The 22,500-nt window shown below is 46.1% G+C and overlaps 2 protein-coding genes across 2 annotated transcripts in view; both read right to left on the bottom strand.

Annotated features, from left to right (window-relative positions):
• Positions 1–324, bottom strand: part of LOC310821976 (SEC14-like protein 5) — an 11,492-nt gene extending 11,168 nt beyond the window's left edge. Inside the window, exon 1 of the mRNA XM_083694265.1 lies at positions 261–324. Coding sequence (XP_083550391.1) covers positions 261–323 — 63 coding nt within the window. The 5' untranslated portion in view covers position 324. The remainder of the gene's footprint in view (positions 1–260) is intronic.
• A 3,461-nt stretch (positions 325–3,785) lies between these two features.
• On the bottom strand, positions 3,786–11,064 carry LOC310821975 (ubinuclein-1-like; the record flags this gene model as incomplete). Its single annotated transcript, XM_083694264.1, has 16 exons — positions 3,786–3,957; positions 4,126–4,206; positions 4,495–4,711; positions 5,097–5,907; positions 6,159–6,209; positions 6,370–6,584; positions 6,856–7,117; positions 7,536–7,639; positions 7,773–7,896; positions 8,082–8,152; positions 8,347–9,061; positions 9,208–9,302; positions 9,621–9,764; positions 10,357–10,464; positions 10,576–10,674; positions 10,807–11,064. 16 exons carry the CDS (start codon positions 11,062–11,064, stop codon positions 3,905–3,907), a joined length of 3,408 nt encoding a protein of 1,135 aa, XP_083550390.1. The 3' UTR covers positions 3,786–3,904.
• Positions 11,065–22,500: the final 11,436 nt, after the last annotated feature.

Below are 22,500 nucleotides of genomic sequence, written 5' to 3'. Positions count from 1 at the left end.
ATGAGAGAGTGAGGGGGGGTTTAGACCTCAGTCCAACACCAATACACTCAATATACTTCTGCTCAGAATCTACAGTCAGCAAAAACTGTGCTCTCTCTCCCCCTCTCTCCCCCTCTCTCTCTCCCCCTCTCTCTCTCCCTCGGGTCGGCACAGGGTATAAATGGTTAATGTTGGGGCGTTGGGTAATCTAATCCTAGCTCTGTGCTAAGGGGCAACTTCTACCTGGAGTAACGAGGGCGCGTAGTGATGATGTCACTCACCGCCATCACCATCTCGAAGGGGTACTTGAAGACCCTGACGGGGGACTGGTACTTCTGGACCATCTTCACTCTACGACGGGCAACACCACACAACCATTAACACACTTCATTCACGTTGTGTTCCAGAACATTCTCAGTCTACAGGTGACAACGTCGCCACACAGAAAAGACTATGATTCGTTTTCTGTTCTGATCCATTACTCTACAAAAAACAAAGTCATTTTTGAAAAAAAAGTGCTTTGAGTCCATGAGAAAGCGCTATACAAATTGTATGTATGTATTATTATTATTACAAGAAATATATTGTGTTTTGTTATACCTTGTGATGCCATTATCCATCCTGTCTAATAAACGTTATGATCATATTATGCCCATTGATTTCTCAGTGATGATATTTTCTATATATATTGTCTCTAAAATGTGATTAATCTGTGTCATGGCACACACTGAATAATAAATAGACGCCATTTAGCTGACGCTTTTTTTTTTTTATCCAGAGCGACTTACATTGCAGTGAGTTCATACATGTCAGTACATATGGTCCCAGCAGGAATCAAACCCACAACCTAAGGGCTGTTAGCACCATGCTCCACCAACTGAACCACAGATATAAGCTGCTTACATTCTTTTGCAGGTTAATTCCCTCGAGCATCACAGCATCTTAAACCAATACCTCTTAGTTTGTTGACGTCCGTTATCGATGAATAATAAATGATTATTCCATGACTTAAACTCTGACTTCTTTCAACTCTGACTTCCTCGGCTAGGGTAACGGGTTGGCGACCGAGCTAAACTTAGGAGTACAGGCTGACGCACTATTTTTAGACCTAGACACTTCGATTGATTGTGTGACAGGCTTAGATGGTGTCGATAGAGCGCTTGCACAATAGAACAGGGTATAATATCGATTTTATGAATGAGATTTTGATGGAGTCTTTGCACCAACCCCGAATTCCCAACTGATACTATTTACAGCAGAGCAGGTGCAGCGGCAAACAGTCCAGTCGTACAACTAACGGTCATTTCCATTGCATATGTTACTCGTCTACATGCGCATCGGCTTTTATGAGAACTTTTAAACACTGAAACAGTTGAAATAGAACAGTCTTACCAGACGAAAGTTGGCGTAGGCTGTACGTTTTGCGCGGAGTTGCGATGTTACTCGCGTAATACTACTACTAATAATAATACATAACATTTCTATAGCGCGTTCTCATGGACTCAAAACACTTTACATGTCAAAAACATTAACATAAAAATATAGGATTACAGTCACAGAACATACATAACATACAGTCGTATACATTAAAAGCCTGCCTGAAAATACGTTGACGGTATCTCCGACGTCGTCCAGTGGTGAGTGCGGTGGGACGTCTTGGACGCGCTTGTTTCTCCTGAGTTTATCGCCGAACTCCCATCAACTCTCTCAGTGCGCCGCCCGCATCTTCCGAATACCGCGACCCACACGCGGAGCGAAGCATGTTCGATGAATGGAAATAATAAACTAGAGAATAAAGACACTGTTTATAAGCTATACACGTTCATTCACATGATGCCCGGGAATGCCCGGAGGTGTCCGTTTTTTTTAAAGAAGGGTCTCTTGCATTCGCTCCAGCATCCCAGGGAGGACTATCCCTCACTCCCAGCCTTTTCCTACTCAATGAAAGCGCATTCTGTTAAGAGCTCACAATCAATTAAAGGCGCCTCATTCTGGATAAGGACCCTTCGGATGGTTCTGGTGAACGAGTAGGTTTGGTCATAAGACACCATTCGAGTGGTTTTGAAGTCGGGACAACTCTTAAACCAGTGAGAGATCGTTTGCAATCCATAATGGACGTAAAACTGCGAAACATAGGCCTACATTGTGTGCAACGCCTAACACGTTATTGCTAACTAGGTTAAATATGTTCACATTGTACAGAAAGATGATTGCCGTTTACCAGGTACTGTCGAAATCAACGTTGAGAAGTCGAAAGGTTACATCACAACTCGTAAACACCGGTATCATCATTCTGGTCAGTGTTTCTCATCTGGAAGGGTCGTTCTAACCGGTTACAACAATCTGCTGCAACAAAAAACACCGTCTAAACCCTGAAACCTGAAGTTTTGGGAACACAATAAAGACAACGAGAGACCCTCGCGTCACCAACTGCCGTCAGAAAAGCCGTCAGTCCCAGAGGAGGACTATTCTGGAGAGCTGGGTTTTTACAACATTTCAGACAAAAATAAATCTAAGCACTTTCCTGTCGATATCCAATAAAAAGACAAATATGAGTGAAAAAATAAATAATCGAAGCAAAGCCTGAAAATATCGATCTGTACCAGTTTGCATTTTAAGACATCTTTATTCAAAATATTTTCTTAATTTTCTGATGACTTGATACAAACACTTAGAACAGCCATGGTCCAAAAGGCCTTCAGTTTAGATTGTAGGCTATTACACACGTGTTCATCTTTCCCGACACAGACACAATCATATTATACAGCAGCTTTTATTTATTAACGTGACACACGGGCCCAAATCAATCTCATTATGAAAGAATAACCTTCCACAAGCTCTGGCTCTCTTAACAGCTTCACATGATAATGCATTTCCCTCTTCATTCCATTATGCTCTCTCCTTCATAACCACTATGGATATGAAACAATATACTACATACAGTACCAGTCAAAAGTTTGGACACACCTTGCCAAGAGTGCGCAAAGCTGTCATCAAAGCAAAAGGTGGCTACTTTGAAGAATCTAAAACATATTCTGGTTTAACACTTTTTTGTTTACTCCATAATTCCATATGTGTTCCTTCAGTTTTAATGTCTTCAATATTAATCTACAATGTAGAAAATAATACAAATAAAGAAAAACCATTGAATGAGAAGGTGTCCAAACGTTTGACTGGTACTGTATATATTCATATATTCTACACTGGATTGTGTTGGAGCAGAAACGGTGCACGGTGATGAATTTCATTCATTACATTCAGAAGTCATTTACCTTCAATGGGCCGTCCATCCAGCCATTCAAACAGCTTCACTCACATTGGATGTATTTCTTTAAAGGTACAAAAAAAACTTTAAAAAAAAAAAGTGTGAGTGCATTATCACAATTCCACAATGTCAAGAGACACAAAGCATATTTTGTTGGTTTAGTCAATACAAACAAACCAACTTTTTTCTTCATTTGGCAACATTCAATTCAAGTTCTATACCTAGTACTCCGCATTCTCCTTCAGGTAAATACAGAGAGATATTTAGTCACGTCAAAACCAAACACAGAGAGAGAGTTTTGACGTGACTGAATGACAGGACCGTCATTCAGTCGGGTCGTTAAATGCAGCATTTCATGAGAGACACAATTCTTCGTGACCTCGCGTCACCTGGTTACCTGGTTACCTGCAGCTCTGCTGAAACTAAATGGAAACACGTCCCACGACTCACATCCAGACACTCAGGAGGGATTCAATTCAAATATCAACTCATTGGGAACATTTTCCACCAAAACCCCCCCCCCCCAAAAAAACAGTAAGTGCAATAAATATCCATTCTGGTTCCGATAGATCCAGTTTTCCAACGACCTTCCCAAAGTTTTCCAGGGTCTTTTCCCATTCCTTAGCTTTCCGAAGCATTTTACTGACCTTTCCCACGGAATCACTGTAGCTTCCTCTGAGCATTGGGACCTTCTCCGAGAATCTGGCTCCCATCTGAAAGAAGATCAGATAAGCTGATATTCGCTGATCCGCATAGCGACAACATTCAATATAGATCCAACTTTATTGACAGTGAAATTCAGCTGTTGCTGAGGCTGTGCTGAGGCTGTGCTGAGGCTGTGTTGAGGCTGTGCTGAGGCTGTGTTGTGGACAGGGAGTTACCTGGGGAAGCTGTGTGGATGAGCAGGGACAGAGGAGAGGAGAGAGAGAGGAGAGGAGTCGAGTACAGAGAGGAAAGTAAACCTGGAAGAGGGGACAGACGGATGAGTGGAGGGAGGAGGAGAAAAAAGGAGAGAGACGGTGAGTATGCACTTGTAGGTTGTACGACAGCGCCCTCTGTGGGCCGTATAGCTGACAACAGGAAATCATTAGAGAACGAAAGTCAAGACAGTAGACTACAAGAGGAGAAGCTTAGAGCGACACACACACACACACACACACACACACACACACACACACACACACACACCTCTTTCTCATACGCATACGCATACGCGCACACACACACACACTCTCCGTAAGTCCACTCACTGTGTGTGAGTCCGTGATGGAACATCCCGGTGGCGGGTCCGGTGACGACCGCGTCTTTGGAATGGCGGGACAGGGACAGGGTTCCCGTGGCGACGGACAGGGGGAATCCAGGGACCTGCAGCAGAGGGATGGCAGGCAGAGCAGCAGCATTCCCGGGAACGCCGCCCGTATTCCCATTAGAGGGCCTGTGTCCTGGAGCGCCAGGCGCTTCCGAAACCTGGAATTCCACAACAGGAAGCATTAGTCATTGCTGCTGCACCCTTCTGAACTACCACTGCCATTGCTTTATTACTACTGTATTACTGCTTTATTACTACTTTATTACTGCTTTATTACTACCTTAATATATTGTATTGCTGATTTGACTGTTGGACAAGGAGCTAGATTCATAAAGCATTTCACGTTAATTTCACGGCTGTATGCGATGTCCTTTATGCATTTCTGGTGAATAAAGTCACCCGTGGCGCTCGAGAACGTCGACCATTTGGGCGGCTTTATTCTCCCTCGGCCCTGAATGACTTAAAGAGGCTTTAATCTCAGTGGCGTTACCCGTGTTGAAAAAGGACTGAATAAAATTAGGAAGGACGGTTTAGAGGACTCACAGTGGTTGCCGTGGTGTCCGCAATCAGAACTTTGCGCCGTGGTGGGGTCAGTAACTTATGGCCTGTGTCCGCGCAGTCCCCGTCGTGACCACCAGATGGCGCCACCAGCGTCAGCCTCTGGCTCTTCTTCTCCCTCTTCTTCTTGGCCTTCTGGTGGTGAGGGCTGTCCCTCTGGGTGTGGATCTCACCCAGGCCTTGGAGGAGGGAGGCGTGGTGGTGGAGGAGGAGGAAGGAGGAGGCCTGGGGGTGGGGGTGGGGCTGTGTGAGGGCGAGGCTGGGGAGGACCGGGCTGGACTGGGGAGGGGGTGGAACCGGAGGGGGGCTGCCAAAATCCAGGCCCGGGTTCGGACTCCTGTATTGGGGTGAAAGGTTGTTAGATGCCATTGGGAGGACCTGGGAAGCGGAGTCCTTGTGGAGGTGGCCCATGGCGAGCGCCTGGTCGGCCAACAGGTTCAGCGGTGATTCAGACGGCGCGGTCGCGGTCACTGACTGACCGTGTGTGTTGGCGGTCGCTGAGGCTCTCGCCTTTCGCACAGGGGAGCCAAAATCTCCTCCCCCCCTCTTCAGCCGGGCCAGCTCCTCCCCCACGGCTCCCAGGGAGGGAGGGTTGTGGATGAGGCCTTCGTCCAGGGAGTCGTCCATACCTGAGGGGGCGGACAAACAACCGGAGCCCAGGAGAGGAGCCCCGTTTTGGGGTAGAGCTCCAGGGAAAGCCTGGGGATCCACAGGCCCGGCGGAGCTTCCTGGAGGCGTGGGGGCAGCGCCGCTGAGGGAGGAATGTCTTCTCTCAGTTTTGACTTTCTTGTTCGCCCTGTGGGAACCAGATACAACATCAGGGGGAATTCCAGAAACATTTCAGTCATTCAGCAGACGCTCTTCTCCAGAGAGACCTACGATAAATACAATCCATTTCCAGCTGATTGTTCTGTAATGTTGCTGAATGAGCACCCAAGTCACAGCTCTTGGGGGGGGGGGGGGGAGGGGGGGGGGACGACACACGGTTTTAAAATGGAGCGAATACTACAGTACTTACGGTAGAGAGGTGGATACTACAGTACTTACAGTAGAGAGGTAGTAGGACTGCGAACTCTCCTGCTTTCCTTCAACAGAACCCTGAGAAAACACAACACTGCTTACAGGCATGTTATTAAACCGTGTACTTGGACCTAATCTGGTGTGTGTGTGTGTGTGTGTGTGTGTTGCAGGAATGTACATGTTCATGTGTGTTTTGGGGCCTACGTTGATCTGCTCAGGTGTGTGTGTGTGTGTGTACCTGGGCTGCATCCACCCCTTAGGCCAGAGGGGTTTCACCTCTGCGTCCAGGAAGGCCTTGAGGTAGTCCTCCTCTCCCTGGGTGTGTGTTTTCCCCTTCTCTGTCTCGTATCTGTCCATCTTCAGCCTCAACACACCACACAGACACTCCCTGGAGACAGAGACGCACAAGATACACAATAGCCTCAACACACCGCGATGGGGCCAGTTCCAAATCTACCCCTAGAGACCTCTTTCACAACCCTGTACAAGTTCTCTCCTGCTAATAAAAAATAAAACGGCCGGACCCAGACTATAGTTCTTGCTTTGCTGCCTGATGCACCAAGTAAAAGATTCCTCAAACACAGAAGTTGTTACAGAGTATTTGGATGGGTACAAATACTCTTAGCAAGCATGTGAGTAGCGTGGCTGGGGATTAAACCTGGGATGTGAAGATCAGCAACTACGTTTAGCAATAAAATAAAAAAATAAATAAAAAAAGTATTACATTACAGTAAATCATAATCATGTTTTTCAGGTCTCGGAGACCAGGAAGCAGAAGCAGACCCATAAAGTGTCTGAATAATAATAACAACGTCAGTGAGACTAGAATGGAATGTACGCGCTGGAACACGATAACAGACCGGATCTCTTCGTTCCATCGGAACTTCTTCCGGGGTCCAACGACCCGCTTCCCGCTCTTCTCCTCCCCCTCCTCCTCTGAGCCGGCCTTCTCCCTCTGTTCCCTCTCCTTCCCATCCTCCACCATCCTGGGAGGGACGGACAGGCAGACAGAGAGAGAGACAGACAGGCAGAGAGACAGGCAGGCAGAGAGACAGACAGGCAGGCAGAGACAAGCAGATAGACAGGCAGAGAGACAGACAGGCAGGCAGAGAGAGAGAGACAGACAGAGAGACACATATTCTCTGAGTCCCAGCAGACAGAAGGACGCCCACAAACAACTACATATGCAATGACATTTTGTAACTGTAGGTGGCGCCAAAATGCTGTGTGTGTGTCTGTAGGTGGACAATAAAGTGGTATTCCATTTTTATATCCATGTACAATGTTATTGTTGCTCAGTCTTGATAGGACCGTGGGCTAAATGATTTGTCCAATGAGAGCCGTCAATAGGCCAGTCTATTGAAAACACTGCGTGGGTTTTCGATGGTTGCCAGGGCGACTTACCTGGCGACCTTGGCGTCAGCGTGGGCCTGGCAATCGTCATGGTAACGGGCGATCTGCTCTGGCATAGCTTTACCGATGGCCTCCTTTAATCTCAACATGGGTTCCTGAACACACACACACACAGCATACTGTTCATACACACACAATCAGAAAGTTACAGCAAATCAGCTCAGAGAGACTCAAACACACACACAGTCTCACCTGGGCGAGCAGTTTCAAACACACACACAGTCTCACCTGGGCGAGCAGTTTCTTGACCCGTTTGAGGAGTGTGTCTCGGCTGCAGGGCAGGAAGGAGGCCAGGTGTGTGTACACCTTAGAACGCACCTGACCACTCAGGTGACGACACTGCAGCTCAATACTGACACACACACACACACACACGTTATTCCCATCAGCCTAACTCCTTCATTCTAATCTTATACATCGTCGAGTTATAAAACATAGCATTTGGAAAAAAAAGGACACCTGATCATGTAGACATTTGATTATGCAATAAAACAATTAGAAAGCGGATCGTTGGGTCGGTATTGAGGGGTCACCTACTCCAAGACAATGGCATTGATCTCCTGAGTGAAGAACCTGAGCTTCGACTCCCCTTCCAGGCCCTTTGCAGCCTGCACAATCAAGCCATCAACAAATCAACAGATCTCAAATCAACCATCCAATCAATATCTTAAAATCAACCATTCAAAATCAACGATTACGATCTAAAACCAATGCATGAATTAATCAATCAATAAATAAATCAATGACGGCATCAATGGCAGCATAAGCACACACTGTAATGTAAAGCCTACTAACTCCATACCAGAGCGAGGTCTTTGATCCTCCCCTCCAGAGCCGAGGGCAGCCCCTCAGGTAGGGGCAGAGGTTGGGGCTGAGGGACAGGGGGGGTCTGGTTCTGGGACTGGGTCTGGGGGACAGAGGGGGTCTGGGACTGGGTCTGGGGGATAGAGGGGGTCCGGGACTGGGTCTGGGGGACAGAGGGGGTCCGGGACTGGGTCTGGGGGATACTGTGTTTGTTGGAGATGGTCTGGGCTGATCGGTCCAGGACCTGGTTTTGGTTCTGGTTCTGGGTTTGGGGCAACAGAGGCGGCTTCTTGGTCTGTCTTTCGACATCGGGAGGATCTGCGTTCGCTCCGTGGTCGAGGGGGTTCTCGGTCGCGGCGTCCAGCAGCGTGTCCAGATCCAGGTCAAAGTCCACCGTACTCGCCGCCTGGAGAAACGCGCTGTCATTGGTCGATCCGAGCAGGCTGAGGAGAGGGTCCGCCATCGCACTGCCGGCCCCGCCCCCGGCCGCGTCCGCTGGGCCCAGAGGGATTGTGGGAAGGCCGGGGAGGCGTGGCGGGTCCTGGGTCGTCTCCAGAGGCGGCCTCGGTTTCTCCTCCTCCTCCCTTTTTAGTTTTTCTTTCTCCTTTTGCTTCTGGAACTTCTTCAGCATGTCTGTGACGCTCAAAGGTCCAGCAAGCTTCTTCCTCTTCTTCTTCTTCACCTTCTCCTCTGACCTGGTCATCAGTAAAACACTGGGGGGCCACAGAGAGAGAGAGAGAGAGCATACAAAATGGCTTCCCAATAATGTCTGGGTAATAAAGCTGACAATTGTTAATAATGAACTACGATAAGACTGATGAGCAACTGATATCCCTCCCTCCCTCCCTCCCTCCCTCACCTCAGGTTGGGATCCACAGGGCAGCTCTTCACCTGCCCTTCTACCCTTTTCTTCTTCTTCGGCTTCAACTCTTCCCCTTCCTTAAATTTTCGTTTCTGAAAGAAGAACACGTTGCAGTGTTGACGCTCTACAGAATCAAAAAAGGATTGAATAAATCCACCCCCCCCCAAAAATAAATAAATAAACGCAATTCACTTCTACAACCTTTTAGGCATTTATGGCATTTAGCAGACGCCTTTCTCCAAAGCGACTTACAACAAATACATTTCATCTATCCATCAGTCATCATATGACAAAGCAATCAATGCTAGAGATGTTCGCAGGTGGAAATATTCAACCTGCTTCCTCCACATCCCAAGCCACATAACACTGACGTTGAGACGTTGAGTACGACCTACGTTAGGACGACCTACGTTAGGGGTCTTGAGTCTTTTATTGTTCGTCGTGAAGTCGCTGTCCGCCTCCGTGTCCGAGGCCTGGCGGAACTGGAGCGGTCCAGAGTTGATGTAGAACCCCCCAAACTTGGTGGTGAGGGAGGACGGCACGAACTCATCGTACTGCGGGGGGGGGGGGGGGGGGGGCATAGTTTAGTGGCCTGGGTCGATCCAGTGGTCTAGCACACTAATGCACATACTGCATCATCACAAGGTTCCTGGTTCGATCCCGACCCTCGACATATCTTGCATGCCTGCCATCCCTCCTCTCTCTCCCATCCTTCCTGTCAATCTCTACTGTCTCTGTCCCAATAAAGCAGAAATGCCCTAAAACATATTAAAAAATAACAAAAATAACATCACAGCCAATGTGACACCAACATGGGCATCGCCTCAGAACCCAGGAGAGTATGACTTTGCGCTCCCTGCCCAGAGGACCTGTCTGGAACAGGGTGAGTGCAATAGTCTGGTAGACATAGGGCTGCTGGTTCAAGGCCCACTTTTATTAACTTTTTTGCCCTGCATACACACAGTTTACAATAACACATAATACACATTCAAAATTACAACATTATAAAAACTAATTTTTCAATAAAGAATTCATCAGTTTAAACTGTCCCAGCGGCACCAGAGCAACCAACTGAAATGTTCTCTGCCGATTGTTGTCAAATCACCAAGTCGTATAAACGTAAATGTTTGGTCAGATCAAACTTACTGCCTCGGTGTTGTCAATGAAGGAGTCGTCGTCGTCGTAGCCGAAGCCGATATCAACCAGATCCTGCATGCGGTCCTTTTTACGCTTCTTTCCACCAGTTTGCCCACCCTGGCGACAAGGAGGCGGTGAATTAAGGACACATTCAAACTATCCGGTTCCAACATCATAGCCCATGTAAACGCATGATATTCACTATCAAATTATTACAATTGTACTCACATATTTCTCCTCAAACTTTCTAGCAATAGCTTCTAATTCCTCCTTTTCTCTGTTTTCTTCTTCCCCCAATGTGCTTGGTGGGTGTTCCTTTGTAACGGTCTGGACAAGAATGAGGTTCAATGTAAGCAGGTAGGCCTATTCCTGATCATCTATTTACAAGTGTAATCTTAGGCTGAATCATATTACCTTCTGGGCTAAATGACGTCAATCGTAAACAACTGTTTTACTTACTTGTTTTTTCCCGAGTTCAGGAAAGCAGAACTCTGGACATCGTCTTTGGTCCGGTTCGAAAAGCGTCAGGACATAGCGAACAGTTGGCTGGTGTTTTTCGGTCGGACTGCCCTGCTGTAAATTCCCCTGCAGGTCAGCCGCAGGTGGAGCAGGACTGACGACCACTGGTTTGGGGGGTGAAGCTGGTTTGGCCCCGGCCGAGGGCAGAGGGACGTTGTTGGAGAGAGTCGTCAGCTGGATTCTTCGCGGTTCGGCCATCGCAGCAGCGACGAAGGACGCAGTCAGCAGTGAAACGGGTCAGAGGACAACTCAGATACGCCTGTCATCAACACACACCGCATGGCAAACACGGCAGCCTAATGAGGCCCAGGTGTCTCCGTCCACTGCGCTTGTCAAAGGTGTGATTTAACTTCCTTCCACACCTGTGGAACAGTCTAAGCCTGGGCCATATCCCTACAATATATATGTCATTTATAATATAATATAATAATCCCTACACGTGTTGAATGTCGAGATGTGTGCCAATGACGATAGTTAGTTTAGCGTCATTTAACCCGCTTGCCTGCATACATTCAGAATACATTCACTCACTACATAGAGGTAACCGTAGCCTATTTACGGAGAGGGTTAAGGACAATAACCGTTCAAAATAAATGACTGGTTTGGTTGCTTGATGTGGAGTAGAGTGGCATGGCTAACCACATGTTGTAACATCTACAGAACGAGCTATCAGCCTCATATGCAATCAAATGCATGTGTTAGAAATCGCGTACCCTGCGGTGACACTGATGAATCCGCAGCAAAACGTATAAAACGGTAGTCTTACAGCACACGGCGTTGACAGAAATGACAGTCCTTTCCTGCCTGTCTGTCATATCTCAATTCGACCGCCATTAGAAAAAACAACCGCTTCGTCATCACACTGAGCGGCGACTCCGTTTCTGCGTCACCCACACAGAACAGCACTAGAATAGAAAAGCCGCACCGGTCTCTTCCAACCAGCCCAACCAGCGTCTGTCTGTATTTCTATGCTTTCAGCACCACAGACGTGTGGACAGCGGCTTCTCGTACCGTCCCAAACGCAACAAAGATTAGGTTATACGCACCAAAATCGCCGTTTCTTGCGTACAAATTGAGCAGCTTATTCCTTGCGAGTTGAAGATGTGTTTATTTGTTTCTTTAGAGTTTGTTTTAGGAGGATAGACTCGGCCTATATGATGATGATTATGATAGCCTACATCATGAAATAGATATTTCTTCGTGTCATAGAGCCTAATACCTCAATTATAAACCTTTTGGGACATCAGCTCAGTGTCTCTTAATTGCGATGAGGCTTGAGAAACGGGGGCCGGAGGCGCGTGTTTAAACGAGTTTAATTAATTACCCGCGCGCTCTTAATTACAAACGAACCGTAAGTGCCTGCGCGCGCTCATCAATTTAATTGTCCTATTTCGGTTATTAACCCAGATTTCACTACCGACGTTCATTAAATAGCCTACCTCGGTTAGCCTATATATTGAGTCCTGAAAGGAAATCTGTCCATTCCTGTAATATCAGAAGGCTATAAAAAAAATATATATATATTTGCCTATTACCGATTCAAAGTCCTATATCTATATTTATAGGGACTATAAACCTAATCTGTTGATGAAACGTCCTCCATTATGCGACTCCGTTATATTTTACCGTCGCTTTGATGAAGTTCGTTTTCATTTCAATCGAAAGTTAAAGGTTTAGGGCCTACAGGTAGGCTGCTAGGCCCACGGCAGGCTTCGGTGCATGGCTTAGATACACGAAACGCAATTGAAACCTATCTGTGCGTTTCTAATAAAACCAAAATCAAGTTAGGTCCCTGGGAAAGGACACATTTTCAAGTCGAATCTTATTTGTTCTCGTTCCATGTATTCCATTATTACCTGTGGAAAACACTCAGACTAGAATGTCACTTTTTTATTTCATTTCGTTTATTTTAGACCTTTAACGTTTTGCATTTTAAAATGGAAATTGGAAACCTACAGGCTAAATATAGGTTACATTTAGGCAGGCTAATATATGTTTGGAATACAATGCAGCCAAATCCACTTGTTAAGTAGCAGGTACGCTGTAGTACTTATCGTCATCAGTAAACTCGAGCCACCATGAAAAAAGAGGCGCAATTAACCAAGCGGTAATGACTCGGATGGGCTTTACATCCACCGCGGTGGGTTATCCCGAGGAACACCGCCCATCATTTAACCGAAAATCAGTGTTCAAAGCCCGGATCGGACAGCGGCTCAATCCCACGACAGTTGTGATTAACGCAACACTGGGTTTTAAGCTGCAGTATTTGCCAAACCAATTTTTAACCCTCCGACATGACACCCGTGCGTAATTGGACGGTAGACTCGTCGTGTGTGTGTGTGTGTGTGTGTGTGTGTGTGTGTGTGTGTGTGTGTGTGTGTGTGTGTGTGTGTGTGTAAAAGAGAGAAAGAGAGAAAAAAAGTGTTCTAAAAGTGAAAGATTTAGGAGCTCCTTTGAAGTCTCTTTTCAGAAGCTGCTTTTGATATAGGCTTGGGAATATCCACACTGTATGAAGTCAGTAGCATATTGTACGTATATATTTGAATAAGGCAATATGAAAATGCCATGCATAAGGTATCCCAAGTGCTAAGAGGAGACATATACCAGCTATCAAGCAAATATTTTAGAACTCTCCCAAATACATCCTCCTTCTCTCTCTCTCTCTCTCTCTCCCCCCCCCTCTCTCTCTCTCTCTTTCTCTCCCTCCCTGTCTCTCTCTCTCTCTCTCTCTCTCTCCCCCCCCTCTCTCTCTCTCTTTCTCTCCCTCTCTCTCTCTCTCTCTCTTTCTTTGTAAAGTGTGTGTGTGTGTGTGTGTGTGTATGTGTGTGTGTGTGTGTGTGTGCGTGCGTGCGTGAGATTAATTTACATTTGCATTTATGGCATTTAGCAGATGCCTTTATCCAAAGCGACTTACAACAAATACATTTGTCTAAGTAAGTGAATCATCTATCCATCATAAGAAAAAGTAATCTATGCTAGGACCAAGGGCCATAGGCAGTCACAATGCTAGAAGAAGAGATTTGGTATACAGAGAGAACAGTAAAGGCCCAAGGACAGAACCCTGGGGGACCCCAGTTGTGAGGGCTCGTGGAGAGGACAGCGATCCTCTCCACGTCACCTGGTAAAAGCAATCAGCCCGGAAGGATGCAAACCAGGAGAGTGCAGAGCCAGAGATGTCCAGTTCTGAGAGGGTGGAGAGAAGGATCGGGTGGCTTACTATGTCGAATGCAGCAGACAGGTCCAGAAGAATGAGAACAGAGGAGAGGGAGGAAGCTCGACCAGAGTGGAGGGCCTCCATGACAGCAAGGAGAGCAGTCTCAGTAGAGTGCCCAGCCTTAAAGCCGGATTGGTGAGGATCAAGGAGGTAGTGAGACAGTTGGTTAGAAACAGCACGTTCAAGGGTTTTAGATACGAAGGAGAGAAGGGATACCTGTCTGTAGTTATGGACAGCAGACGGGTCAAGAGTTGGTTCGTTCAGAAGAGGCTTGACTCTGGTTGTCTTGAAGGCAGCTGGGACAGGTCCTGTGGATAGAGAGGAATTGATTATGGTGGTAAGGAACTTTGGTCTTTGGAGATGGATTGGAGAAAGGGGGAGGGGATAGGATCGAGGGGGGGCAGGTGGTTACCCGCTTGGATGTGACCAGTTTTAGAATATCATCAGGGGAGAGGGGGGAAAGAGCTGATAAACCAGAGACCGAGTGTAGCACAGTGGGTTTAGGAGGAGTGGTAGCAGTGTTGGTGAGAGGTAGAGAGAAAGAGCTGCTAATGTCATCAACCATCTTTTCAAAGTAGGTGACAAAGTCATCCGCAGACAGGGAGGAGGGAGGAGGGGGAGGAGGTGGGTTGAGGTGTGAGGAAGATGTGTTTCCTTGGGTCAGAGGCAGAGGATTGAATATTGGAATGGTAGTAAGAAGCTTTAGCAGCTGATGCAGATGAGGTGTAGTTGAGGAGGAGAGAGAGAGAAGGTTTTTCTCCATTTCTTCTTAGATCAAATAGAATAAAAATATGTAGTAGTTTGGCCTTCCTGTCAGGCCTTCCTCGATGGACTACACAGATTAACTCCTTCGTCTTCGTGTCAGGAGGCTGTCGCTCTTTGACCGTCAGGATAGAAATGCAGATTCTGTAATTGCTGATGACTTAGCATCGGCCCCTCCCACCTAACGATCAGTTAATGACCAGACAGGTTTCACCACTCAATCCCAAATGTATTAGTCCTGGTCCAAGGTGAGCAGGAGTTAAATACCTTGCAGAATAGTTTCAGGCCCTCCCACTGGAGGTTGACAGCAATTGGCTTCAACTAGATAGCTTTCTACAGAAACTAGGTCCCAGAGCTTAAGGCAAAATAGCCACATCAAAACACAGCAACACTACCAACAACACACTGACTTTAAACAAGATTAAATTAATTTACTTAGTCTAGAGAACAGGCTTCACCACTCAATCCCAAATGTATTCTATATTCCTCTGCTGTTCTCCTATTATATACAGTGTGTGTGTGTGCGTGCGTGCCTTCTGCATGTGTGTGCATGTGTGTGTGCGCATGTGTGTGTGCGTGTGTGTGTGTGTTGCACACTTGACTATACAGATACCAGCCTTCACAAACAGACAGCATCAAATCAGCTGTAACTGTGTTTAGGAACATTCTCTCATTTCTGTTACTGATCCTCTTTCATGGAGCTGTGAGTCTCCCAGTCTCAGCTTTACTTAGTCTTGTGAATCATCAGGGTTTTTTCGAAGCAAGTCTTCTGCTCTCGATGATCAAAAGCAGCGAAATCAATCAACAAGCTGAGCCATTCCCTGGTCTAGATGTGCAGAAGCCTTTAAAGTTTAGACCATTTACATAATCCACTTATGTCATCACAGTATTACTCCTCTCTCTCACTCTCTCTCTCTCACACACACACGCGCACACACACACACACACACACACACACACACACACACACACACACACACACACACACACACACACACACACACACACACACACACACACACACCAGTTAGCAGAGAGTGGGTTTTATTTCAGAAATGTAAAAAGAAAAATCTCAACATGTTAAAGAGCTATACTGAATCAGGCGAGTGAGATCGTAGAGTTGAAGAGGGCAACGATGAATTGAAATAGACACGACCGTAAGGCCAGATGTATCAGGTCACGTGTCTGAGTTTTATTTCTTTTTATTGACAGTTATGAATTGATAGCGCAACGTAGTCTCCAATGGAATACGTTCTGGGGGATCGTTTCTGCAGACCTATGCGGTCCGGGGGGTGGTATTATCTGGCTACACCAGCGTTTGACCACCTGTTTTGACGTCAGATACGTCTAAAACTAAAGTTACGTTGCGTAAGAGTAACGTGAATTACGACTGGCGTGGCGGCTCGGCAGTATAGGCATTGACTTCGAGTGGTTAAGGTTAGGCGTTCACTTTAAGTGGTTAAGGTTAGGCGTTCATTTCGACTGGTTATGGTTAGGGTAAGTTGTCAGGGGAAAGCGTATTTAACTGTCAGTACAGCTAGATAATACGACCACACAGATCGTATCCTTTGGTCTGCAGAAACAGTCCCCCAGGGCGTAATAATTTGGAGACCGTGACTTTTTGGACTTTTGAGAGCCGGGCTGCAATGTGCTTGTTTCATCAACAGGGGGCGCCAGAGGTCCACTGCAGCTCACGGCCCTGTTTGGATCCTCTCAAAATGCAACCTCCCTTTCTCTCTCCCTCGAATAAACCACTGATCGGACATGATAGGATTGGTGAAAGCAATGCAGTTGAAAGCTTTGATAGCCAGGTCAGTGATTGCCAGGCTAGTGATTACATTCAGCAAGGGAGGAATTCAGGAATTATCTATTTTGAAAGTATTCGCGAACACTATCGAGGCGTGTCCACAGGGTACCACGGGGTAAGAACCGGGAGTTGAGGATATACGTTGAACACGGCCGTGTTCGGTAATGTTTACAAACGTTTCCGTGTTGAACGGGACGTTCTCTGTCTCGGCATGGCTAGTGAAGATGGGTTAACCCTAACCCTAACCCTAACCCTAACCCTAATGAGTCCCCAAAGCCTGCTTTAAAATGGTTCCTCATTCTTTATGCCGCATGACGACCTCATATGCTCATCGTAGGTGAATGGAGAGGGTTTTATTTCAGGAATGTACAAATGTCGTTGATGTTTATTGATGTTGTAGAGCTGCTCTTCCTCAGGAATTTCGTTGCGTTGTGTACTTCTATATGATGTAATGACAAATAAACGAGACTTGACTTGATGTGGGTCCACTTTCCGTCGAGTTATAAGGACAGTATGTTGTCTTGATCGGACATGATAGCATTGTGACTGCCTATGGCCCCTGGTCTGAGCATTGATTACTTGATGGATAGATGATTCACTTACTTAGACAAATGTATTTGTTGCAAGTCGCTTTGGATAAAGGCGTCTGCTAAATGCCATAATTGTACATGTAAATGTAAGTGGTCTTGCCCTTAAGAAAAGGAGTCGAGTAAAGATGCCAGAAAAGGATTCAGGCATATAAACACGACCCCCGTTCCAAAACAAAAAAAGCACGTACATTTAATGAAATCTATAAAGGCCCACCATTCAATCTCACAGTGTGAATTAAATGATGTCCATTATCATCCGTGGCTAACACGACGCACCGGCCCCAATCACATCGATAAACACGACTTTTAAATGGTTCCTAAAGTGCATTTGCACTCAGACTGAAACTCAGCCACCCACTACACCACCACTTTACACAACCACACACACCACACACACCACACACACACACACACACACACACACACACACACACACACACACACACACACACACACACACACACACACCACACAACCACACACCTTGTTTCAAACGAGAGAGAAACAGTCTCTCTTTGTTTAAGTGCTTTCACGTACTTAAAATGTATCTATTTATTTGTTCGGTCGATCAAGGGCTCTCTGCCATGTAATATGTGTCATATGTCATATCATCAAGCTACGCTAATCCCTTTTATAAAAAAAGAAAGGCTGGCATATGTATTTCCACATATAAGCTTACTAAACCTAAGGCTTAAATACACATATTTATCTGTGATAACATATAGGCCTAGATTATTTTTCAACCCGATAACAATATGTCACTATATTCAGCGTTATTGACAATGTTAATTGCGTGCATTTATTACGCTTTTGATATATTGTAGGGTCCGGGTCTGTCGCCATGCTGAACTCTGGTGGCTGGCTCTCAGTTAAGCGTTTGGATTGGATTTCGCTTCCGCTGAATTGACTTTGACAATTACAATGGCGGATAATTGCAATCTGTCGCCGTATATTCGGTGTTAACATATCACAAACTTATCCTAACGTGATTCACTCCACATATGCTCTGTTTTACATACCGCACCCCCACTTTGCAATTATAACCGAATTTCACGGTGTGGGCTTTTAATGCTAATGTGGATCCTTTTCTGGCCCACGGGCCGGCGTGACAGCCAGCGAGATAGAGAGAGAGAGAGAGTGTGTGTGTGTGTGTGTGTGTGTGTGGGGGGGGGGGGGGTAGAGAGAGAGAGAGTGTGTGTGTGTGTGTGTGTAGGGGGGGGGGGGGGTAGAGAGAGAGAGAGGGATATTCAATAATAAACTGGAGAGGAGGATCAGATTGCGCGCCGCCTTTGTTTAACCAGCCTCTCCTCTCAAACGAGTTAATGGGACGGAAGATATTGGCACCCCGCGCGGCCGGCGCGAGGCCGACAGAAGCGCCGAATTAAAAAGGTGTCAATAATAATGTGCACGAGACAATGAGCTAAAACACACACGGGCCGCGAGCGGGACAAAGGCGGACAGATGGAGAGGGTGGGCTGGGTATGTGTGTGTGTGTGGAGGGGGGGTCCAGTGTGTGTGTGTGTGTGTGTGTGTGTGTGTGTGTGTGTGTGTGTGTGTGTGTGTGGAGGGAGGGTCCAGTGTGTGTGTGTGTGTGTGTGTGTGTGTGTGTGTGTATGGGGAGGTGGGGGTCCAGTTCGTGACAGGGACCCCATCAGTCGAGGATCAGAGCGGGGAAATTGGAGGACAATGTTGGGGGAATAATTTAAACCGATTTGGGAGGCGAGTCCCCGAAGTGAATAATTTAGTCGTTGATTAACTAGACTAAACAAGAGCCAATATTAATTAACTAATTCCGAGCGGGAGACGACGCTGAAAGCGGGTTCTTTGTTTTCAATAAACCTTTTTTAAAGTTAGGTTATGGGTTTTGGATTAGAACACAGAGCGCCTACATACAAAAAAACATATGTCTCTGGGAAAACTTTATTCTATAAAGGCAAAAGGGTAGGACATGTAAAAGTTAAATGGATTTTATCAGCCCAGAAATGCACAAGCCAGTCTTCCGTGGGAGACTATGTAGCAATGCAGCCTGTCTCAGTCTCGCAGGGCGCGTGACACAGCACTTAAAGTGAATTTATGAAATGGACGCACCCACGCACGCACGCGCACGCGCAGGGACACACGCACACACACACACACACACACACACACATAAACACACACACATAAACACACACACACACACACACACACACACACACACACACACACACACACACACACATAAACACACACACTTGTCCTTAGGCGGTAGTTTATCCCAAACACAGCCAGCTATATGAAAAAGCATCACTCACCATAACAGTTTTAGACTGAAACACCGCTAGGCGGCGCTCTGAACCCAATCATTGTGTCAAGCCCTGCTTAGTTTAATTAAGGTTTAAATTGGGTGAATTTAATGAACGTAATTAGCCACGATAACGGCTTTAATTGATAAGTAATTATCTGCCTTATGATACCTTATTTATTCTCCGGCTCAGTCTCGGTAAACTGAACCCGTGTCTCATCCGTTCCTAATTTATTTAACAACATCTTATCCTAATATATTTACAACATTTTGTTTAATGTAAACAAGCAATGTGGAATTATTGGGCGTATAATATTGCATGGGGCTATCATATGAATTATGTAATCTCTATCGTGAAGAGGAATAGGCCTACCATTTCCACTAATGAAACAGGAACATCAGCCAGTACATCAGAGCGATAGGCCGACTAGGCCTAAAAAAAACAGTTATGGACACTTTATCACACCAACTTCCTACTTTTTGGAGCCCAAGGCCTAGTAAATGCAGTTGGTTTATTCCTCCATACATTACTTATAAACGTAAATGCAGTTGGTTTCTAACTTTATACATTACAAGGTAACCTTTCCTGGTCTTTAGGCAGGAGAACTGTTTCCAGTGTTCAGGTTATCATCATCAGTTGTCTCCACGTGCCTCGGAACCCTCGCTCTCACTTCCGGGCAGCTCGTGAGCGCACGAGGCTATTCATTTGGCTGAGCGCGCGGGGACGTAAACGAGAGGCGCGTTAACCCGATTCCGCGTAATTAAAACATCTTTCCTCGTTTACGATGTGGATATAAGTAGGCCTCCCGGGGTTTGGGCTTCCTTCCTGCCTTCCACCGTTCCACCAGCAGATGGTCGGTCGGGCTCGAGCCCACCGGCCGGCCGGGAGGAGGCTGATAAAAGTTGACGGGAGCTCTTTTCTTCTTTCAGATCCCAACCACGTGTGCCGCCATCCCGGGAGGGGATAAGGGAGCGCGATAACAAAGGAGACGTTAACCACTCAACATCCCACCCCTTCCCACCCTGGCCAGAAGCACACACACACACACACACACACACACACACACACACACACACACACCACACAAAGATGATGATGAATGATGTGGCAGTGGGATGGATATTACAGTGTGACGTAACCAAGGAGTTTAGACATGAGGTTGGAATTTGCTCGATCGAATGTTGATCATTCAATTTAAGCCACACCAACTAAGACAACAGCTCCTAAAATGCGAACCAGTCAATGTTTAGACGAAGACGTTTGTTTAAACATGTAAACATGACAACAAAACCGTTTTACTGGTTGACACTGAAGGAGAAATCTGTCCAACATTCTCTAAAACATACATTTGTGTACATTTCCATTTATATACAACAAGCAGGCCTATAAAGTTGTAGTTGCAATCGTTGCGTTTAAGGAATTAAGGAGACGGTTACAGGAGAAATGAAATGATATCCAGCAACGCTCAGGTTTGAGATGTGTTTCAGGTTTAAGAGGATTTCTGTACGTTTCAGTCTCTATTCATCTTCTATGTTCTTCGGGTACACATATTTATCTGTAAAACATAATCCATACGAAGAAATGTCCTCATAACAGCCGTCAATTGACTGAGAAGTTAACCATTTAACATAAATATGGACGCAGGTTTCAGCCTATAGGCCGACCGTTGCCTACTTAAAAAAACTAATTAAACAAATGGAGTGAAACGATGACAATATGTACTGCTAAAATTCATCAACTTAATTCCAAAAGAAAAACATTGGAGACACCGGTAATTCATGCAGAAAATGAAACCCCCTCCACCGCGTGCACGGATATGATATCAGCTGCGCAAAAACGACCGTTTTAAAAATGCATGAAAATGCCTCCACCGTTTAAGGCGAAAGTAATTCCATCTGAATTGAGTCTCTTTGAAGCCGTCATAAATGAATAAAATACACAATGGCACTATTATATTCCATGTCATTAAATAATGACATTTCTAACTGGTGTATTATTCCACACTATTAGACTCATAAGAGTTGGGGGAAAGTTATTTCGACAAAACTTCCATTTCCATGCGTTCTGATTTCTGAATGTCTCAAGTTGTTTGTCAACGAGGACGATAATAAATTGAGCAACAGTTCTTTTTCCCGCCCAAATGAACACTAAAGAAACACTTGCAGCCAGAGCAACAAAAAAAAACTATCCACTCGCACTAATCCAAGCTTTACACATGTGTTTGTTGGACAAGAAGGCCTGCTTCTTACAGCGCGCTCGAGTGTGTCCTCTGGTCTCGACGCCGGAGCCGCAACAGCGTGTTTAGGCTGCACGAGAGGGCATCCACCGGCCGGCTGGACGTAGTTATCTTTGGACTTTTGGGTTTTGTTTAGGAAGAATATCCAGGCCTACAGCAGACTACAGTAGCCTACTGTTCACACTATAAAGGCCACTTCTACCCCCCCCCGCCCCCCCCCCCTCCCTTTACTCAAGGTAACTCGGAGGCAGTTTGAGGATGAGAAACTAGGTTAGCCGAGGATTTGTCGCTATTTTCTCTTGTTGGATTTTTTTTTTCCAACGGGTAAATTGAAGTTGTATTATGAGGAATAAGTCAAATTGCAAACACCCGTTCCTCTCCTCCCTCTCTCCTCTCCTCCCTCTCCCCCTCCTCTTCACTCTCCGCCACCTTCATCATAAGCGCGCGCGGTGATTAACGGGAGGGAGAATGCAGCCGGTGAAATATATGCAAATGATTCCCCTACAAAGGCTGCGCACAAATTGGCGTCACCATTTCTCAAATTATATCATTACGATATTTTGAAAATGTTAATTTGCAGAGCGGATTTCCCGCGGGAGTTGAGTAAATTAGGTCTATTTCCGTATTCTCTCAAAGCAGTAGAGAGAGGGAGAGAGAGAGAGAAAGAGAGAGGGAGAGACAGAGAGGGGGAGAGAGAGAGAGAGAGAGAGAGAGAGGGAGAGAGAGAGAGAGAGAGAGAG

This window comes from Argentina silus, assembly GCF_951799395.1.
Source record: "Argentina silus genome assembly, chromosome: 22".
NCBI lineage: Eukaryota > Metazoa > Chordata > Actinopteri > Argentiniformes > Argentinidae > Argentina > Argentina silus.
The sequence above is the reverse complement of the archived record's forward strand: the minus strand, read 5'-3'. Positions and strand labels throughout refer to the sequence as shown.